This window comes from Mandrillus leucophaeus, unplaced genomic scaffold, assembly GCF_000951045.1.
Source record: "Mandrillus leucophaeus isolate KB7577 unplaced genomic scaffold, Mleu.le_1.0 Scaffold928, whole genome shotgun sequence".
NCBI classification, from domain to species: domain Eukaryota; kingdom Metazoa; phylum Chordata; class Mammalia; order Primates; family Cercopithecidae; genus Mandrillus; species Mandrillus leucophaeus.
In genome coordinates this window covers 432,129-451,453 of record NW_012110119.1, presented here as the reverse complement: position 1 = coordinate 451,453, position 19,325 = coordinate 432,129, and the positions used below count along the sequence as shown (strand labels likewise).

At 36.0% G+C, this 19,325-nt stretch overlaps 1 protein-coding gene across 1 annotated transcript in view; it reads left to right on the top strand.

The window, feature by feature from the left end:
• SLC26A7 (solute carrier family 26 (anion exchanger), member 7) overlaps positions 1–19,325 on the top strand; it is a 148,227-nt gene that overhangs the window by 49,552 nt on the left and 79,350 nt on the right. Inside the window, exon 5 of the mRNA XM_011970104.1 lies at positions 18,585–18,749. Coding sequence (XP_011825494.1) covers positions 18,585–18,749 — 165 coding nt within the window. The remainder of the gene's footprint in view (positions 1–18,584; positions 18,750–19,325) is intronic.

The following is a 19,325-nucleotide window of genomic DNA, read 5'->3' as shown; positions in this document are numbered from 1 at the left end:
TGATGTAAATGACGAGTTGATGGGTGCTGACGAGTTGATGGGTGCAGCACAGCAACATGGCACAAGTATACATATGTAACAAACCTGCATGTTATACACATGTACCCTAGAACTTAAAGTATAATAATAATAATAATAATAAATGAATGATCTATTCAGGAATCTGAAAACCAAGAAATAGCAAACATAATGCTAGGTAATAATTTAATGATTTTAAAATATAAACTGAGTCTGACATTTGTTAATTTTAATTATTATTATAGCAAGATGGGACTGTAAAAAAAAAAGGCACACTCAGAACTGTCACTTCCCTTCCCTACTACTGTTATGTAGGTATATATCTGGATTTTCATTTTGTTAGGAACATCTCTTCAAGGTGAATTCCTAGAATGAGATTACTGGGTCAAAAGGTAAATTCAAAACAAAAACAAATACAGTTTTGTTAGACATTGTTAAAATCCCTTCCAAAGGGGTTGTGTCAGTTTACATTTCCACAGCAGTGTATGAGAGTGCCTCAGACTTACCAACAGAATGTGTTCTCAGCCTTTTCAAATTTAGTCAAGCAGGTGAAAAGTAGTATTCAAGGTAGTTTGAATTTCTTTAATTATGAGTGAGGTTCAACATCTTTTCATATGTTTAACATCATTTTGTGCTAATTTTGTGAATTGTCTATTTATATCTGTCTCATATTAGCCCTTTTTCTGTGACAGATGTTGCAAGTATTTCCTTCTAATTTGGCAGTTGTACTTTGACTTTATTTTGCTATGCAAATTAAAAAAATTATGTAGTCAAATTTATCAGTCGTTTCTTTTATTGCCCATTATTTTGAGTCAGTGTTAGCTTTTTTCAACACTGAGTTTATGGAGAAAATCATCCATATTTTTTTTCTAGACTTCCATGATTTAAGTTCTTTTTTTCTTTGTATATATAGATTCCCGATCATTGTGGAGTTTATGCTTGTGAATGGTGTGTGATACGGATGTAATTTTATTTTTTTCTAAGTTGCTGCCTAGTTGTGCCAGCAACGTTTATTAAAAAGTCCATCTTTACCTCCATCACTTTAGATGCCACCATTGTCATTTCCATATGTACTTATATCAATTTTGGGACTTTCTTTGCTGTTCTACTGTCTTTAAATCTATTCTTGTGAAAGTAGCACCCTGTTTTGCAGAGACTTTATAGAATGGTTTAATGTAGGGTAGGACTAGTCAACCTTTGTATTTTCAATTTTTGTGTATCTTCTTGGCTATTCTTACATGTTTGTTTTCCTTATGAATTTTAGCACAAACTTGCATAGCTGTATAAAAAGAAACTTGCTGATACTTTTATTGGGATTGTCTTAAACTGACATCTTTATGATGTTGATTTGTCCTGTCCTAGAACAGAGGATGCTTTTCATTTTGTTCAAATCTAATTTTGTGTTTTTCAGAGTGTTTTAAAATTTTCCTCCTACAGGTTTTGCACATTTTTGTCAAATTTATTCCCACGTATTTAATCTTCTTTGTTGCTATTGTAAGTGGAGTTTTCTTTACCATTATGTCCTCTGGCTGGCTATTGTTCCTGTCTTTGAAAGCTATTGATTTTTGTGTGTTAAATTTGTATCCTCATATCTTACTGAATTCTTTCAGCATTTGAATTAGTTGTATTGTTCATTAATTTGCTAGAATTTTTTAAGAGGTATTTTTACTTCCTTACAAAATCATATGACTGGTGATTTCTCTAATGCAATTGCTTTGGGTTTTGCAACCTCTATTATAACGTTAGATAATTGTGAAAGTAGTGGGCATTCTTGCCCTTTCATGAGTTTACTTACAATGCCGTTAACATCTCCACAAATTATAATGCAGTCCTCACGAATAAAGTTTATATGTTTCATCATGTTAAGAAATGATAAATTCTGTTCTATTTTTGTGCTTTTAATAGAAACTAGAAAAAATGTTGACTATTGTGAAGTTTTTCAGCATCTATAGAAATAATCTTACTTTTATTCTCTCTAAACTATTATTTATTATATTAATGGGCTCCCTAATATTGAAACAACTTTAAATTGCAAGAATAAATTCCAGTTGGTCACGGTCTATTTTATTCTTAATGTGGTGTTGGATTCGTTTTATTAATTTTCTTCTTTAGCATTTTGCATCATTTTTCTTTAGTGGTACTGGTCTGTAGTTTTCTTTCTTGTAGTTTTCTTTTCTTTCTTTCTTTATCAGGTCTAAGTCTCAATGTTTTACTTTCTTCTTAATGTCCTTTCTCAATGCTTTTAAGCATGTATAGCACTTTTGGAATATCTAGTACTGGAGGTTTTGTAGAATTCCTCTTTAAAATAATCTGTTGCCTGGTGCTCTTTTGTAAGATAATTTCTTGATGATCTTCTCCAGTTTTTTCTACAAAAATTGGTCAGTTTAAGCAGCCTAGTTCTAAAACAACCAGAATTGGAAATCTTTATTTTATTGGAAAATTATATTTTTTTCTAACTTTTCAAATTTATTTACATGTAGGTCTTTCATCTGTTGTAATTGAAAAAAATTGTTTCAATGTTTTACCCTTTGATATTTTCTATTTTTATATTTGTGCTTTTTCCTTTGTTCTTGATCCAGGTAGCTAGTGGTTTTTCTATTTTGTTACTTTTTTAAGAAAACCAGGATTTTGAAATAGTAGGTCTACTTTTTTCCCATTTCTATCTCTGCTTTTATCTTTATGATTTTCTTCCATTTACCATTATTTTATTGTTTGGTTGTTGCTCTTTTTCTACTTTTTCCATCTAGGAATTCAATTTATTTGTTTTATTTTTTTCATTTTTATTGATAAAAGCATTTAGTGCTCTGAATTTCTCTATGCTAATTGTTTGAAATGTATTCTGTTGATTTTCATATATATGGTATTTTGCTTCAATATTTTTTAGGAATAAAAATTCTGCGATTTCAGTTTGTATTTCCTCCTTTACCCAAAAATTAGGAGAAGAGATTTTAATTTTAGGTGGGTGAGGCTTTTTGCTTTTCAGTTTTGTCAATAATTTATAGTGTTATTTCATTGCAGTCAGGGAGTACTGTTTATAATAGTTTATGTTACCTAATTTACTAATGTTTTCCTTGTAACCTAATGTACGATCATTTTTTTTTCTTTTTTTTTTTGTGAGTGTTTCATGAGCACTTGAGAAAAAAGATATAGTCCTGATTATCAGAGTGTAAAGATCAGTATATAGCTATTAGGTTCTTCCTTGTTGATTATGATTATTCACTTTTTGCCTTTTTGATCTTTCTCTTGTACTGACTGAGAAAGGTGTGTTCATTACTGTAGACTGCCTTAACTAGAATAATGGTATTGTAGTGGTTTAATTATCTTTTAGGTGAGCTATAAATGTTTGTGTCATAAACATAAGATCATCCAATGTCTCTTACTCATTGGTCTTCAGACAAAATAAATACTTTCTGTCTCTTCTCTGTTACCATTTGATTTTTATTGCTAATATAAACAAAGTGCACTTATACAACAATAATGTAATGTGATAGTTTCTGTGTTGTACGTTAGAGTGTGGACCTTTTAAAAACAGTGTTATTGAGGTGTAATTGCCATGCAATCAATTCTACATATTTAGAATGTTCAATGTGATGTTTTGACATATGTATATATTCATGAACCTATCATCAAGACAATAAAAATATCTGTAATTTCACAATTTTTTTCTTGACCTTTGTAGTCCCATTCCATTAGCTCCCTTCCTCACCCAACAGCAACCCACTGATCTACTTTTTGTCACTATGAGTTAGTTTGCATTTTCTAGAATTTTACAAAAATGCATTTACTGTCCCTTCCCCCCCCCCCCCTTTTTTTTTTTTTTTTAGTCTGGTTTCTTTCACTCAGCAAAACTTCAATTGCTGTTTATATTGTAGATTTATTGCCATGGTTTTGTAACAGTAGGAACTCTTGTGATTAGAACTCATGCAATTTCTGACAGTTGATAATGCAGTGACTGAATTGACTGGTGTGATAATCTTATTGTTTCCAGTTCTACCATCTATTTCTAAGGCACATTGTCTCATAAGAAAGTCTTTCAGTGGAACTGATGCAGTTTTGTACTATTAGTACTACTTTACACATAGAAAAGAAAATTTTTCTAGCTAAAACAGTGAAAACAGTAGCAGCTAAGAAAGGAATTGCTTGCACACTCACAATAATGAAATGTTAATTTCAGGACAAGGTGGAACCTTTTAAAGTGCCAGTATCCATAAGCATTTCTACTGGGGACACAAACACATAATAAAAGCCAATGCACTTTAAAAACCATTGTTCCCCTTTCCCTGCAGCTTTTATTATTCCCTGTGATGAGCAATTTGCATATTTGTTTTTCCAGGAGCTGAGAGGGGTCTGGGATTGTCCCTTGACCATTCACCTCTGGAAATTGTCTCAAGCTCTACTTTTCTGAAGGAGCCATAGGACAAGATTTCTGCCATGGGGAAATCTAGTTTGTCTTTTTGATTTTTCTTGCACTGAGAAAGGTGTGTTCATTACTGTAGGCTGCCTTCACTAGAATAATGATATTGTAGTGGTTTGGTTATCTTTTAGGTAAGTTGTATATGTTTGTGTCATAAACATATATTCAACAATGGTAAAAGTGTGAGGTGACACAAGGTGTGATGTTTAGTGACAAAGCCTTGTATTATGATACTAGTGCATTCTGGAGACACATGGTCTTACTCCTTCAAGGATGATAAAAAGACAACTGTAAACTAAATAGGAGATTCTTCAATTACTTTTGGTGTTGTGCTAAACATTTTCTTGCATGTTTTAAATAAGAGGATCAGGAGTATAGAAGGGATGCAGGATCTAAAACTAGTTTATCCTGCCTATTCAACACATCATACTTACTCTTCTCAGAAACATCATCAATTTCATTCTTTTGTAATGCAGGAGGAGGACAATCTGAAATCTCTTTTGATGATGTTTCACTGTTTTACAGCCATTACAGCAGAAAGTCATTACTCTGTTTAATCTAAATCTTTCCACCTGTGTTTGTATCTGGCAAAGCTAAGAAGTAATAAACTTAATCAAGTTAGAATTATAACATTCTTAAAATTATAAAAAACTTTCCTCATGTACAAAAATAATTATATTTATTAGCCTAGTATTTGACAAGCTCTGTTCTAAGCTTACTACATGTATTCATATATTCAATCCTCATTAACATTTTAGGAAAAATTATTTAGGAATAATTCCCTATTATACAGATAGAGATACTGAAGGTAAACTGACTGATATAGTTTGGCTCTGTGTTGTCACCCACATCTCATGTTGGATTATAATCCCCAATGTTAAGAGAGGAACCTGGTGGGAAGGAATTGGATCATGGGGGCGGATTACTCCCTTGCTGTTCCTGTGATAGTGAGTTCCCATGAGATGTGGTTGTTCAAAAGTGTGTGGCACTTACTCCTTCATTCTCTCTCTCTCCTGCCACCATATGAAGACATGCTTGCTTCCCCTTTGCCCTTTTGCCATGATTGTCAGTTTCCTGAGACCTCCTCAGCCATACTACCTATACAGCCTGAGGAACTGTGAGTCAACTAAACCTCTTTTCTTTATAAATTACCCAGTCTCAGGTAGTTCTTTACAGCAATGTGAGAACAGACTAATAGAGTGACTTATTTAGTATCTTGTAATTAGGAATTAGCACAGTAGGAGTCAGACTCCAATATACACTTTCTTAACTGCTGCTATGCAGATTTCTAAACTAGTGTTGACAAAGGAAGCAAGGAAACTTAATCCATCTACTTCTAGGGCCAGGCATTGTTCTAGGTCTTTCCCATATTTTACCTCATTAATAATAGTGGCAGCCTGGGTACTGGGCATGTACCATGTGGCAGGACAATGTTCTTGGCTCCACAACTATGTGCCTGTCATTCTCTAGGCATGCCAGGCCCCATTCTCATGCCACTTGTATGACTCCTCTGTGTCTTTCAAGGTTCAGCTCAAATATAATCATCTCAGAGAAGCCTTCCCTGGATCTCTGGACATGCTTATATGTGATTCCTCTTAGTGTTCCTGTAAGACATTGCTCATGTCCTACCTCATAGGGCTTCTCAATTTACCAGGAAATACTTTTTACACATTTGCCTCCTTTTCTAGACTGTGAGTCTCTATAGAACAGAGACTATTTGTCTCTATAATTCCAACAGCTGGTACTTAATAAATGTGAGTTGATTAAATTGAAGAGGAAAAAGGTCAGTTAAATGTTAGTGGCATCACTATGTTAAATAACAAAAATTAAATTGAGGTTTTTTTCATCCTTTACCAGAAGATAGGGAATGTGTCTGTATCTGTTTAAATTGTAAAACAGTTCTTGATAAACAAATAGTAATAAACTTATACTTCTCTAATTTGCTTATGGTTATTTTGTTGGATCCATCAGCTCAAGTGTGGAGACCTAGTCAATAAAATCTCCCACCTTTTCTTATGAATATTCTCACACCTGATGAAAAACAAAACCACAACTCCACAACTCCTTACACTTCTGTGTCTTTTAATAATATCATGCTTCCTATCATCCCACTTTATGACTATTGTTTTCTTTAGCTCATATTTCTTAGACAAATATGAAGGAGTCAAATTTTCCATTCCTAGCAGTTCTGACTTTCATAATATCTAGCATCAGAGGCTAGTTTTTTCTTGAAGTTTCTGAGAACTGAAAAGATGATGGTGCCCCTTCAACCATGTAATTCCCAATAAAGATGATTCTAAAGTCCAGTGAATTTCTGATAAATTCCACAAAATTCAGATAGACATTTCCTGAACATATGATCAGTTTGTGGAGTAATGTGTACTTGGCTCATCTCTCTGCTCTCCATTCCTGCTCTGTCTAGTTTAGGTGACTTTTTCCTTTTTCCTTTACTATTCCTGTTATACTAACACTTTAAATGGCCATTCTAACATGAGATCAGTCCTACCAAAGTGCAGATCTGATGTTTGAGTCAGTGTGCAGCATAGTTCTTGGCAAGATCAGGTGTTTAATGAATGTATGGAAAAGTGATGTCATTCACTCCTGCAAAACTCCCTTTTCACTACTTTTACAATGGACTATATTCTGACTTCAAAATGTCTTGCTTTATTTTCTGTTACTCACTTTTGGCTAGTTTTGTTCCTTCTAAACTTGCTCTGAACATATCCCATGCTGCCCTGTTCGATCCTCATACTCTTCCCTCTTTTTTGAACGCTTTCTAATGGTTTTCTTCCTTAAGTGTCAAGCTTCTAATTTTAATCCTATCCAGCAATATTCCCTTCTCCCTCTGAAATCCAGTGGCACATTTTCTATTTCTCTCTTTTACATGTGTGGTTTATATCTTTGTCTTGGTGTGGTTATTTGCACACATGCCATACCTCTAAAACCCAGCTGTTTGGTGCCCTTCCTAGAGTCTTTCTTTTTCCCTGTGCTGATGTACACAGGATTCAGGAACTCTTTGTGAATAGCACACACTTTGGTGAGAAATTTAGACTTACCTGAAGATTCTGTGGAACAGGTGGAGGGGGTTTTCTTTTCTTTTTTTAATTTTTAGTAACTTTCACTTAGGATGATTTTAGATTTGCAGCAAAGCACAAAAATAGTACCCAGAATTGACATATAACCCAAAGAGTTTCCCCTGTTACTAACATCTTACATTAGGATGGTATATTTGTCACAATTAATGAACCAGATTGATATTTTGTTATTAACTAAAGTCTATATGTTGTATTCAGATTTCCTTATTTATTTTTTCTTTTTTTTTTTTTTTTGAGACAGAGTCTCACTCTGTTGTTCAGGCTGGAGTACAGTGATGCAATCATAACTCACAGTAACCTGGAACTCCAGGGCTCAAGTTACCCTCTCACCTCAGCCTCATGACTGGCTAAGACTATAGGCACCTGCCATGCCAATTTTTTAAATGTTAGGCCAATTTTAAAATTTTTTTGTAGAAATGGGGTCTCACCATGTTGCCTAGGCTGGTCTCAAACTCCTGGCCTCAAGCCATCCTTTCATCTTGGCCTTCCAAAGCACTGGGATTATAAGCGTGAGCCACCATGCCTGGCTGTTAATTATTACCTAATGTCCTTTTATTGTGTGTTCCAGGATCCCATCCAAGATACCACATTACATTTAATTGCCCTGTCTTTCTTCAGTTTCCTCATTACTGAACATTACTAAGACTTTTTAAATTTTTAATAATCTTGACACTTTTGAGGAGTACTGGTCAGGTGGTCTACAGAATGCCCCTCAGTTGGGATATGTTTGATGTTTTTTACCATGATTAGATTGGCCTTATATATTTTTAGGAGGAAGAGGTGTGTGTGTGTGTATGTGTGTGTATGTCTACATATAATTGTGATAAAATACACATAACATAAAGTTTACCATCTTAACAATTTTTAAGTGTGTAGTTCAGTAGCATTGAATACATTCATAATGCTGAGCAGCCATCACCATCATCCATCTGTACAACTCTTTTCATCTTGTAAAACTGAAACTCTACTCTCATTAAACAAGTGACAGTCTCACCACATCATAAACTATAACAACACTTATCATTGTTGATGTCAACTTGATCACCTGGCTGAGGTAGTGCTTGTCAGTTACTCTATTTTCTCCCTTTCCATACTGTATTCTGTGGAAATAAGTCATTATGAATAGCCCACACTTAAGAAGTGGAGGTTGTGTCAAGTGGGGAGTTAATGAGTGGGTATTGTCTGCATAAATTACTGGAATTCTGAACAGATTTGCCTATTCTCCCCTATTTATTTATTTATTTAGTCAATCATTTATATTAGTATGGACTCTAGGATATTTGTTCTGTTCTTTGGTTATATCCAATACTACTTTATTTATTTTGCTCTTCAAATTGTCCTGGCTTTGGACATTGGGAGCTCTTTCAGTTGGCTCTGTGTCTGGCCTTGACACCCTTATTTGTTTATTTACTTGTTTAACACTTCCTTCCTTTCTGGTACTACAAGATAATCCAGGTTCGTATTATACATGCCCTGCTCAGTCCTAGAATCAACCATTTCTCTAAGGATCTCTGTTTTATTAGAGAAAGTTGTTAGACTTTAAGATTTAGATGGTAGGTATGTTCATTGCTACCGGGGTGTTGTTGCATCTAAGGCTTTTTATCTGACAGAGCAAAGAAATATTTTTATGTATATTAAGCACAATATAATTATGTTTAATTATACAGCAAATCTTATAAGGCAAATCTGTGCAGAATTCCAGTAATTTTGCCTCTTAATACACATGCTTAAACCCACTCACCCAACTCTTGAGATCATAATAAAATATATGTTATGTATATTAATTATATTATGTGTAATTTATATGCATGTAATCATATCTATACGTGTTTATGTATCCATCTATGCCTATATTAAGTTAAACATGAGTATATACTTACGTCTCCAACCCTAATGCATTACCACAATGATCATTCTAGCTTTATGGCCTTGTTTGTCTGAAACCTCCCCCTTCAGCAGTGAGAACCTGGCTCCCACCACTCACCATCCATTTGCTTAAGTTAGCAATTCCATTATATAAAATATATAATAATATATTGCAATATTATATATATTGCAATTCCAGTATATTTGCCGGTGGTGGATCTGTGTGGGTACAGTTCTGCAGCAACTTCAATTCTTGCCTTCTCAGAGGAAATAATTCAACTGAGGTGCATAAGGCAGAAGGAGAGACCAAGCCAAGTTTTAGAGCATAAACAAAAAGAAAATCAAGTACACATGGGAGAGGGTCAAGCGGGCCACTTGAGAGACCAAGTGCACTATTTGACCTTTTGACTTGGGGTTTTATATGTTGGCATGCTTCCGGGGTCTTGCGTTCCCTATCCCCTGATTTTTCCCTTGAGGTGGGCTGTCTGCATGCATGGTGGCCTGCTAGCACTTGGTTGGGAGGGGAGCATGTGCAGTGTGTTTACTGGAGTCATACGCATGCTCACTCGAGGTGTTTTTCCCTTCCCACGCAAATGTCCCTAGGAAGTCATAAGCCAGTTAAACTCTGCCATTTTGCCTCTTAATATGCATGGTTAGGCCCACTTACCCAACTCTTAAGATCTTAGTGAGAAGCTGCTGATAACCAGTGTCAGGTGCTTCTATCTATTGGGAGACTTCCTTTTCCTGGTGCTGGCTGGGACCAATTATTATTTTAGAGAAACGGTTTAACAACTGCCTGACCACCACTTGATAGTTGCCTGACATTGCAGGTTGGGGCGGAGGGGGGCCCTCTACTGCCCTGCTCATGTCTGACTAGCTACCTACTATAACATTTCCCCTCATAAGGGTCCAAGACCCCAATTTTTTTGGAGAAAACGGAGAAAAATCCGGTGGTTCTATGGATCTTGGCCTTTTGCTAGCTGTCAAGGCAGGGTTGACTCTATTGGTTGTTGAAAGTGGTATCCTGCCAAGTCCAAGGGGCACAGGGACAGGACATTTCCTCTGTTGTGTCCCACTGATGGGCAGTTTATGGGTCCCCTGCAGAAGGGTGATTTGGCAGGATGGCATCCCTCACTGAGGATCTGGAGCTTGATGGCCTGAAAGCAAGAGGAGACAAATCGAGTTATTAGATTTAGAAGAATGTTAAAACAAAATAAGGGGGTGAGGACAGCTTCCCAATAAGATCTCAAGAGTTAAGCGAGTGGGCTCAAGAATGTGCATTACTGGGTATATACCCAAAGGATTATAAATCATGCTGCTATAAAGACAGATGCACACGTACGTTTTTTGCAGCACTATTCACAATAGCAAAGACTTGGAACCAACCCAAATGTCCAACAATGATAGACTGGATTAGGAAAATGTGGCACATATACACCATGGAATACTATGCAGCCATAAAAATGATGAGTTCAGGTCCTTTGTAGGGACATGGATGAAGCTGAAAACCATCATTCTCAGCAAACTATCACAAGGACAAAAAACCAAACACCGCATGTTCTCACTCATAGGTGGGAATTGAACAATGAGAACACTTGGACACAGGAAGGGGAACATCACACACTGCGGCCTGTTGTGGGGTTGGAGGAGGGGGGAGGGATAGCACTGGGAGATATACCTAATGTAAATGACAAGTTAATGGGTGCAGCACACCAACATGGCACATGTGTACATATGTAACAAATCTGCATGTTGTGCACTAGTACCCTAGAACTTAAAGTATAAAAAAAAAAAATGTGTATTAAGAGGCAAAATGGCAGAGTTTAACTCATATATGACCTTCCAGGGAAATTCAACTGGGAAGGGAAGAACGCCTCAAGTGAGCATGCATATGACTCCAGTAAACATACTGCGCATGCTCCCCTCCCAAGTTCTAGCAGGCCAGCATGCATGCAGGCAGCCCACCCCAAGGAAAGGATCACAGGAAAGGAAACACAAGACCCCAGAAGCATGCCAACATATAAAACCCCAAGTCAAAAGGTCAAACAGTGCACTTGGTCTCTCAAGTTGCCTGCTTGGCCCCCTTCTAAGTGTACTTTACTTTTTTTCTCCATTCCTGCTCTAAAGCTTTCTAATAAACTTTCACTCCTGCTGTAAAATTGTCTCAGTCCCTCCTTCTGCCTTATGCCCCTCAGTTGAATTCTTTCTTCCGAGGAAGCAAGAGTTGAGGTTGCTGCAGAGCTATACCCATATGGATTTGCTGCAACAGTGGTTTCAGAATTATTAACCCCTATCCCCATGGGAAACAACTTCAGCAGTTAGTCTAGTGTTTCTTTTTGCCTTTAGTCTTCCAGACTCTAGTCATTTTCAAAATTATTTATTTTAGCACATTCTTTTGCAGCCCATTTCAGTGAGGTTGTTGCATAATCATTGTCAATTAGATTCTTTATCATATTCTACATTCCATTCTGAGAACTCCTGACCTCCTAAATGATTACATATGTACATACACGCACATACATATATATAAATGTAGAAAAATACACAAGCACACAATTTACCATCTTAGCCATTTTTAAGTATATAATTCAGCCGTATTAAATACATTTACAAGGTTATGTAACCACCAACCACCTCCACCACTTGTAAACCAAGTAGTATCTGAGACAGTTCTCAATCAATTTAGAAGTTTATTTTGCCAAGGTTAAGGACATGCCCAGCGGAAACCAACATGGCGTCACAAAAAAATGGTCTGTGGTCTGTGCTTTTCTCCAAAGGATTCTATGGGCTTCAATATTTAAAGGGGAAAAGCAGGCTGGAGGAGGAGGAGGGAGGATGTGGTAATCCAAATGTAGCAAGGGAATAGGAGCAGGTAGGGGAATTATTAACTATGTATTCCTCTTGCCCTCAGTATATCAGCACCTTACATAAGATAAGGTAAACATAGAGTGGCTACCTGTGGAGATATTTAACCTTTATCTGAAGCTATCTGCTTAGTAACAAAAGGAAAGGAATTTCTTGCATGACTCAGCTTTCAGCTTATATTCTTTTCCTTTTGGCTGATAGATTTGAGGTCCCAAGTTTTTATTTTTCTTTTACACATATGTCTCCATAACTTTTTTCAACTTGTAAAACTGAAACTCTATACTCATTAGATAATAACTCCCATTCCTCACTTCCTCTAGCCCTTGGAAACCACCATTCTATTTTATTTCTCTGTGATTTTGATAGACTCTAAGTATTTCATGTAAGTGGAATCATACAGTATTTGCCATTTTGAGACTGGCTTATTTCATTTAGCATAATGTCCTCAAGGTTCATCCATGTTGTTACATTTTTGGAATTTCCTTCCTTTATAAGGTTGAATAATATTTTATTGCTTTTATATACTACATTTTATTTATCCATTCATCCATTGATGGACACTTGGCTGTCCACTGTAGCTACTCTGAATAATGCTGCTATAAATATCAGTGTAAACATATGTCTTTGAGATCTTGCTTTCAATGTTTCTTTTGCATGTATACCCCCAAATGGAATTGTTGGACCATACGGTAATTCTATTTTTAATATTTTGAGGAACCATCATACTGCTTTTTGTATTGGCTATACCATTTTACATTCCCAGCAACAGAACACAAGTGTTGCAATTCCTAGATATACTTGCCAAGACTTACTTTCTGTGTGTGTATGTGTGTATGTATGTGTGTGTGTGTGTGTGTGTGTGAGAGAGAGTGATAGTAGTCATCCTAATGGATGTGAGGTGCTCTCTCATTGTAGTTTTGATTTGCATTTTCTTAATGATAAGTGATGTTGAACATCTTTTCATGTACTTATTAGACATTTGTATACCTTCTTTGGAGAGATGTCTATACACATCCTTTGCCCATTTTTGAATCAGATATTTGTTTTTGTTGAGTTTTGGGAGTTGTCTATCTATTCCGGATATTAACACTTATCAGATATATGATTTGCAAATATTTTCTCCCATTTTGTGGGTTTCCTTTTTATTCTGTTGATAGTGTCTTTAGAAGCACAGATTTTTAAAGTTTTCATGAAGCCCAATTTGTTTAGTTTTTGGTGCCCATGCTTTTCGTGTCATATTAAAAATAGCACTGCCTAATCCGATGTTGTGATGGTTTTGCTCCATGTTTTCTTCTAAGAATTTTATAATTTCGGGTCTCATATTTAGATCTTTGAACCATTTTGATTAATTTTTGTATATGTTAGGTAAGGGTCCAACTTCATTCATTTGCATATGCATATACAATTTTCCCTGCACCATTTGTTGAAAAGACTGTCCTTTCCTTCATTGAATGGTCTTGTACGCTTGCCAAAAATCATGTGACCATGTATGCATGGGGTTATTTCTGGGCTATTTTATTCTATTGGTCTATATATCTTTTTGTGCCAGTACCACACTGCTTTGATTACTATAGCTTTTTTAGTAAGTTTTGAAATCAGAAAGTATGAATACTTCAGCTTTGTTCTTCTCAAGACCTCTGGTCACATAGAGGTTTTTTCTCCCATATCTCCGAATAGGACTGAATTGTTTTCCTAATGTCATCAGCAATTTAACTCTTTCCCCCGAACCTGAATATATTACTCAGCATACAACACAGGGCTCTTTAACATTTCAGGCCCCACCCAAACAACTTTTCAGATTTTACTATCCAGTCACCTATATCATTCTTCTTCATGGTCCTAGTTAACAGTCCCCTTTACCAACATCATCATTTCACATCTCTTTATACAATCTTTTAGGATGTGAACTGTATCGTGAGAAGCTGTGTATTCTACAACAGTGCTGTGCCTAACTCTTAGTAGGTATTCGATAAATATTAATTGAATGGACCAATAAGTGATTTGGTATAATGTAAAAGCCAGATACCAGACAAACCAACATAACCTAAAATGCATTCTATATTCTATTCACTTGGCTAATATAATTGTTTCCTACATACTCTTTGTTATTTTAAAATATTTGAAGGCCACTTGCAAAAAAAAAATTGGCCTGAAATCTGAGATACATTCAATTAATGTGGAACACATGGTGTTTACAGAAGCATTACCAAATAGTATCATGCTAGTGAATCTTGATAATGTATGTCAGAGGATTTCAGCATTAGCCCGCAACAACAGCATTACTACAAATAGCTGAACTATACTGTATGAAATTAATTTCCTCATGAAATACTGCATGGCCAGGTTTTTGGGAGTTGGCTAGCTAGATTAGAAATATTATCATCCATATTACTGGTAAAAGGAGATGATGTGGCTGTTTATTAAGTAATTAGCTTTAAAAATCCTTGATTTTTAAATTGATATCAAATTTAAATACTGGGTCTCCAAGCACAAGATTCTAGGAAAGCCCCATTTCACATACTTCAGTTTGAAGATAAACATGGTTCAATCTATGCGCCCCTCTTGCAAAGCTTGTGTTGCTTGTGTACTTGTGACCTTTGAGCTGTGTACACCAGCCTCTGTATGCCAGATTCCTAATATCAGTGTGAATAAGCTACTAAAATTTGAGTGGTGGGAAAAGAAGGAGTTCTTAAATCTCTCCTCCCCATTCTCCGCTAGTTCCCCTTCCTTTACTACTTCTCTTCTTCCTCTTCCCTCTTAACACGTCTGCCATTGTCTTGGGTAATGAAGAAGTTTGTCATTCAGAAGAGAGAAATTTCTCCTCAGTTAAACCTCATATGTTTTTAATCATCCTTCATATGCCCAGTGGTTTGTATCAGAAATGAGGTCTTTAAGGAACTTGACCTTTCAGAGTCAAGAACTCTCCATGTTAAAGATTTATCTTTTGGTAGGAGGATTTTTTTTAAAGTATAATGATGTATACAAGTAGAATGTTACAATATACATTCTATATATTTTGAGTCTTTAGATATTTTAAAAGAGCATAATTCATCTTTTCTCATTTGCATTGCAAGTAGGTTCCCATGTTTTTTAATACTTGAAATGGTTGAACTCTTTTTATATCTTGAACTTCTTCTGGACTTTTTTGTTTGTAACTTTTAAATTGTGGAAATGACAAAGAAGCTGCTACTAGAAGATGGTGGTTTAGCTTGACGCGGTATGGTAGGTGACCAGTTAAGGTTAGGTAACCTTTGTTTCCCAGGCAGGGCAAATCATTTAACCCTCTCAGTAGGCACTGGAGTTTAGGAAATGAGTGGAAAACAGAAGGTAGAATGATGATGGTCTATACAAGTCCTCAAGATTACTTGGCATACTGATGCAAATTTTCCAACATTCCAAGTATGCATAAATTCCATGTACGCACACTGGTTTCGCCACTTCACAGACTTGTATTCTACATTTGGCCTAAATGACAATTCAACTCTGGTTTTCATCATACCTCAGTAATATGCTAATTTCATCCTCGTGGCTTGTAAGAGTCAATGTCATAAGTTGGAACTAACTTATTAGTAGAGAAATTGGGAATAATTGGTTCAATGTTTTTCATAGCTGATTGTGTTTTCAGGATGAAAACCAACTGACCACAGATCAAAAGTTGCAAAAAAAAAAAAAAAAAAAATATCACCATGTTCCACTTGTGCCAACACAATTGATTGCTTGGGTATTTCCCTCAGAACATCTCTCTTTGACAAATACAGTCACTAAAAAATTGTTAGTAGCAGAAGCTGCTGCTTTGCATCCTGAGTTGGCAGTAACAGATTGCCTGAAATCCACATTGGCACCCCATATTCTTTTCTTTATTATGTATTGAGTAAAAGGTGGCTGCTAAACTGTAAACAATTTAAATACATTTCCTTCTGCATTAGACTCTTTTAAGTTTTACAGAGTTAGAAAATGTAGTGTGGCCCTTTCTATGTTTTCGAAACTGGTGACTGGTTTTCCATACAAGGTAAATACGTATGACGTCCCCTGTTGTTCTTCCTACATCATAGGTTAAGCATTTTATAGGTTTCGAAGCCCTTGCATATATTATTTGACATTCACCTTACACAACTCTACAAAATAAGGCAAAATTAACTCTAATAATTTATAGATGATAATGAGGCTTGGAGAATTTCAGTAGGTTTTCTGTGATCATAAACCTAGGATATGGTAGAACTTGGATCAGAATATAGGTTCAAATTTTCAGATTTGAGCCCAGGAAAATCCACTGTAATTCAGGTTCAGAGCATTATTGCTTTTGGCCAAGGGGTTATTGTATTATGATCAAAATAAAGAAATAGTATATTTTGCAATTTATGCTCTAGTGGTGCCAGATATCACTTTATATTTCTCATTTTCATCACTGTGACCTCTTGATAAAAGGAGATCTCATTGTTATCCTTCCCTCTGATTTCTTTAAGAGTTAATCTCATTTGCCAACAATATATATATGTATATTTTGAGACAGGGTCTCACTCTGTCACCCAGGTTGGCATGCAGTAGTGTGACCACAGCTGACTGCAACCTCTACCTCCTGGGCTCAAATCATCCTTTCACCTCAGCCTCCTAAGTAACTGGTACTACAGGAACTCGCTGCCACACTCAACACTAATTTTTTTTTTTTTTTTTTAGGAGACATGGTTTCACATGTTGCCCAGGCTTGTCTTAAACTTCTTGGCTCACATGAGCCTCCTGCCTCGACCTCCCAAAGTACTGGGATTACAGGCGTGAGCTACTGCACTGGGCTTGCCAACAAGAATTTTAAGACCTGGCCTAAATATTGTAATTAACACATTAAGAGGTTATATCAGCATGACCTCTTTTGTTTCCATTTTCTAGTGCTTATACTTGTGAATGTAATTTAGCATTACTTTCAAAATGGTAAATTTTACTTTTTGCAGTTTCTATGACAGAGTTTACACAGTTGCATTAAGCCAAAGTGTGGGTCATCTTCTGAAATCTCTCTGGCAAAGGAAGAACACTCATTATTGAAGTATCAGGAGTTAGAAGAGGCCAGGTGTAGTGGCTCACACCTGTAATTCCAGTACTTTGGGAGGCCAGAGCAGGAGGATTGTTTGAGCCCAAGATTTTGAAACCAGCTTAGGTAGCACAGTGAGATCCTGTCTCTACGAAATAAATAAATAAATAAATAAATAAATAAATAAATAAATAAATGAATGAATATAGAAAGAGCCAGGCATTTGTCTGTAGTCGCAGCTATTCAGGAGGCTAAAATGGGAGGATCACTTGAGCCTGGGGGGTGGAGGTTGCAGTGAGACATGGTCATGCCACTGTACTCCAGCCTGGGTGACAGAGTGAGACCTTATCTAAAAAAAAAAAAGAAAAAAGAGAAGAGTTTTGCTGTTTCCTGTCATTCCTGTCAACTTTTGCCCAGCAGAGTTCAATGCACAGCTTCTACATAGAGGTGATGATTCTGTCTGGTCATGAAATGGTTTTGAGATGGAGGATGATGCTATGAAGAGTAAGGAAATATTGAAGGACAATGATTTTTATACTGATTTCTGGGCTTCTTAAGACATGTATCTTTACCCTATCTGTCTTTTGCAGTGCCACATATACAAATGAGTCCTAATGTTTTCTTATTAAATATTGGCCCTTAATAATTATGCCTAATGTTCCACTATCGGAACGTAAGCTTGTGGGAATTATTTATATCCTACTGCTCAAGGTCATCACCAAGGTCTGATTTTTCACAAAATAAATTTGCTGCCTCTGGCATAAATGGGTTACTACTTGACCGAGTATCTGGTCAAAGAGTATGTTCCCATTTCTCAGAACCCGGGAGAATCTTGAGGAATGGCTTTCTCTCTTCAATGCTTTTGAGGTTTTATGCCTACTGGGTATAAAGTAGTGAATCATGTCTTTTCCTTTTTAAATTTTTAAATTACAGATATAGTAATGCAAATTTGATTTCTCATCCACATAGACCCATATATTAAACTGATTTGAGTGTATTTCCCTTTTTTGAAACACAGGATTAGGAAAAGAGAAAAGTCTAAATTTAGAAAAAATATTGTGTTAATTTTAATTGAGATACTGGCATTGTACCTAATAACATTTGAAACCTTTGAAACCTCTTGGGACCTAACAATGTGCTCAGGGAAACTCAAGATATTGTATATATACAATGTAAGAAACTTGTTACACGTCAGTTCCCTATGATTCTATCAAATGAAAATGAAAATGTGTCAGACATTAACCCCTCTGGGAACTTTGGAGAGTTTCATCTGAAAGTTCATCTCACTCCTCCCTTCTCCTCTTAGGTGGCCATGTTTGTGCTGCAACTGGGCAGTGCCACATTCGTGGTCACGGAGCCTGTGATCAGTGCAATGACAACTGGGGCTGCCACCCATGTGGTGACTTCACAAGTCAAATATCTCTTGGGAATGAAAATGCCGTATATATCCGGACCACTTGGATTCTTTTATGTGAGTTTTTCATATGTTTTCATACATATCTTTTGAATGTGCAAGTTTCACAAAGTAGAATTTGGTTAATTACAATATTGAGATTTTTCTGTATTAAAGCAACTTGGGTTTAAATAAAATCTTATAGGATATTTTGAGTGTGACTTAAGGTGTGAAACTAATTTAGTGAGTAATTTCTACTAATCTTGGAAATTATTCCTTGTAATGAATACTTGAATATGAGCTAATTTGGGGGCATAAGTAGAAAAAAAAAAAAACTAGAGTTTTTTGTGAGCCAGGTATTGTTGCCAACTTCTAATGGAAGTCATCCACTGGAATTATGGTCCAGTTTAACAATAGTGCACTCCCCCACATTCTTTCAGTATTGCAAACCCTGGTATGGATTAAATCAGAGGCCTGGTCGAAATTGGTGTCTAGAGCCTCAGTAGCAGACAATCAGTTATTAAAAACCACCTGAACCTGAGAAAGAGAGCAGCACCTGGCCATTTGCAACACATTTTTCTAACAACACTCCTTTGTTCTTGGGTTTGTTTTTGAAGTGGACCTAAAATCTGTAACTGCTCAAGAACTCATATC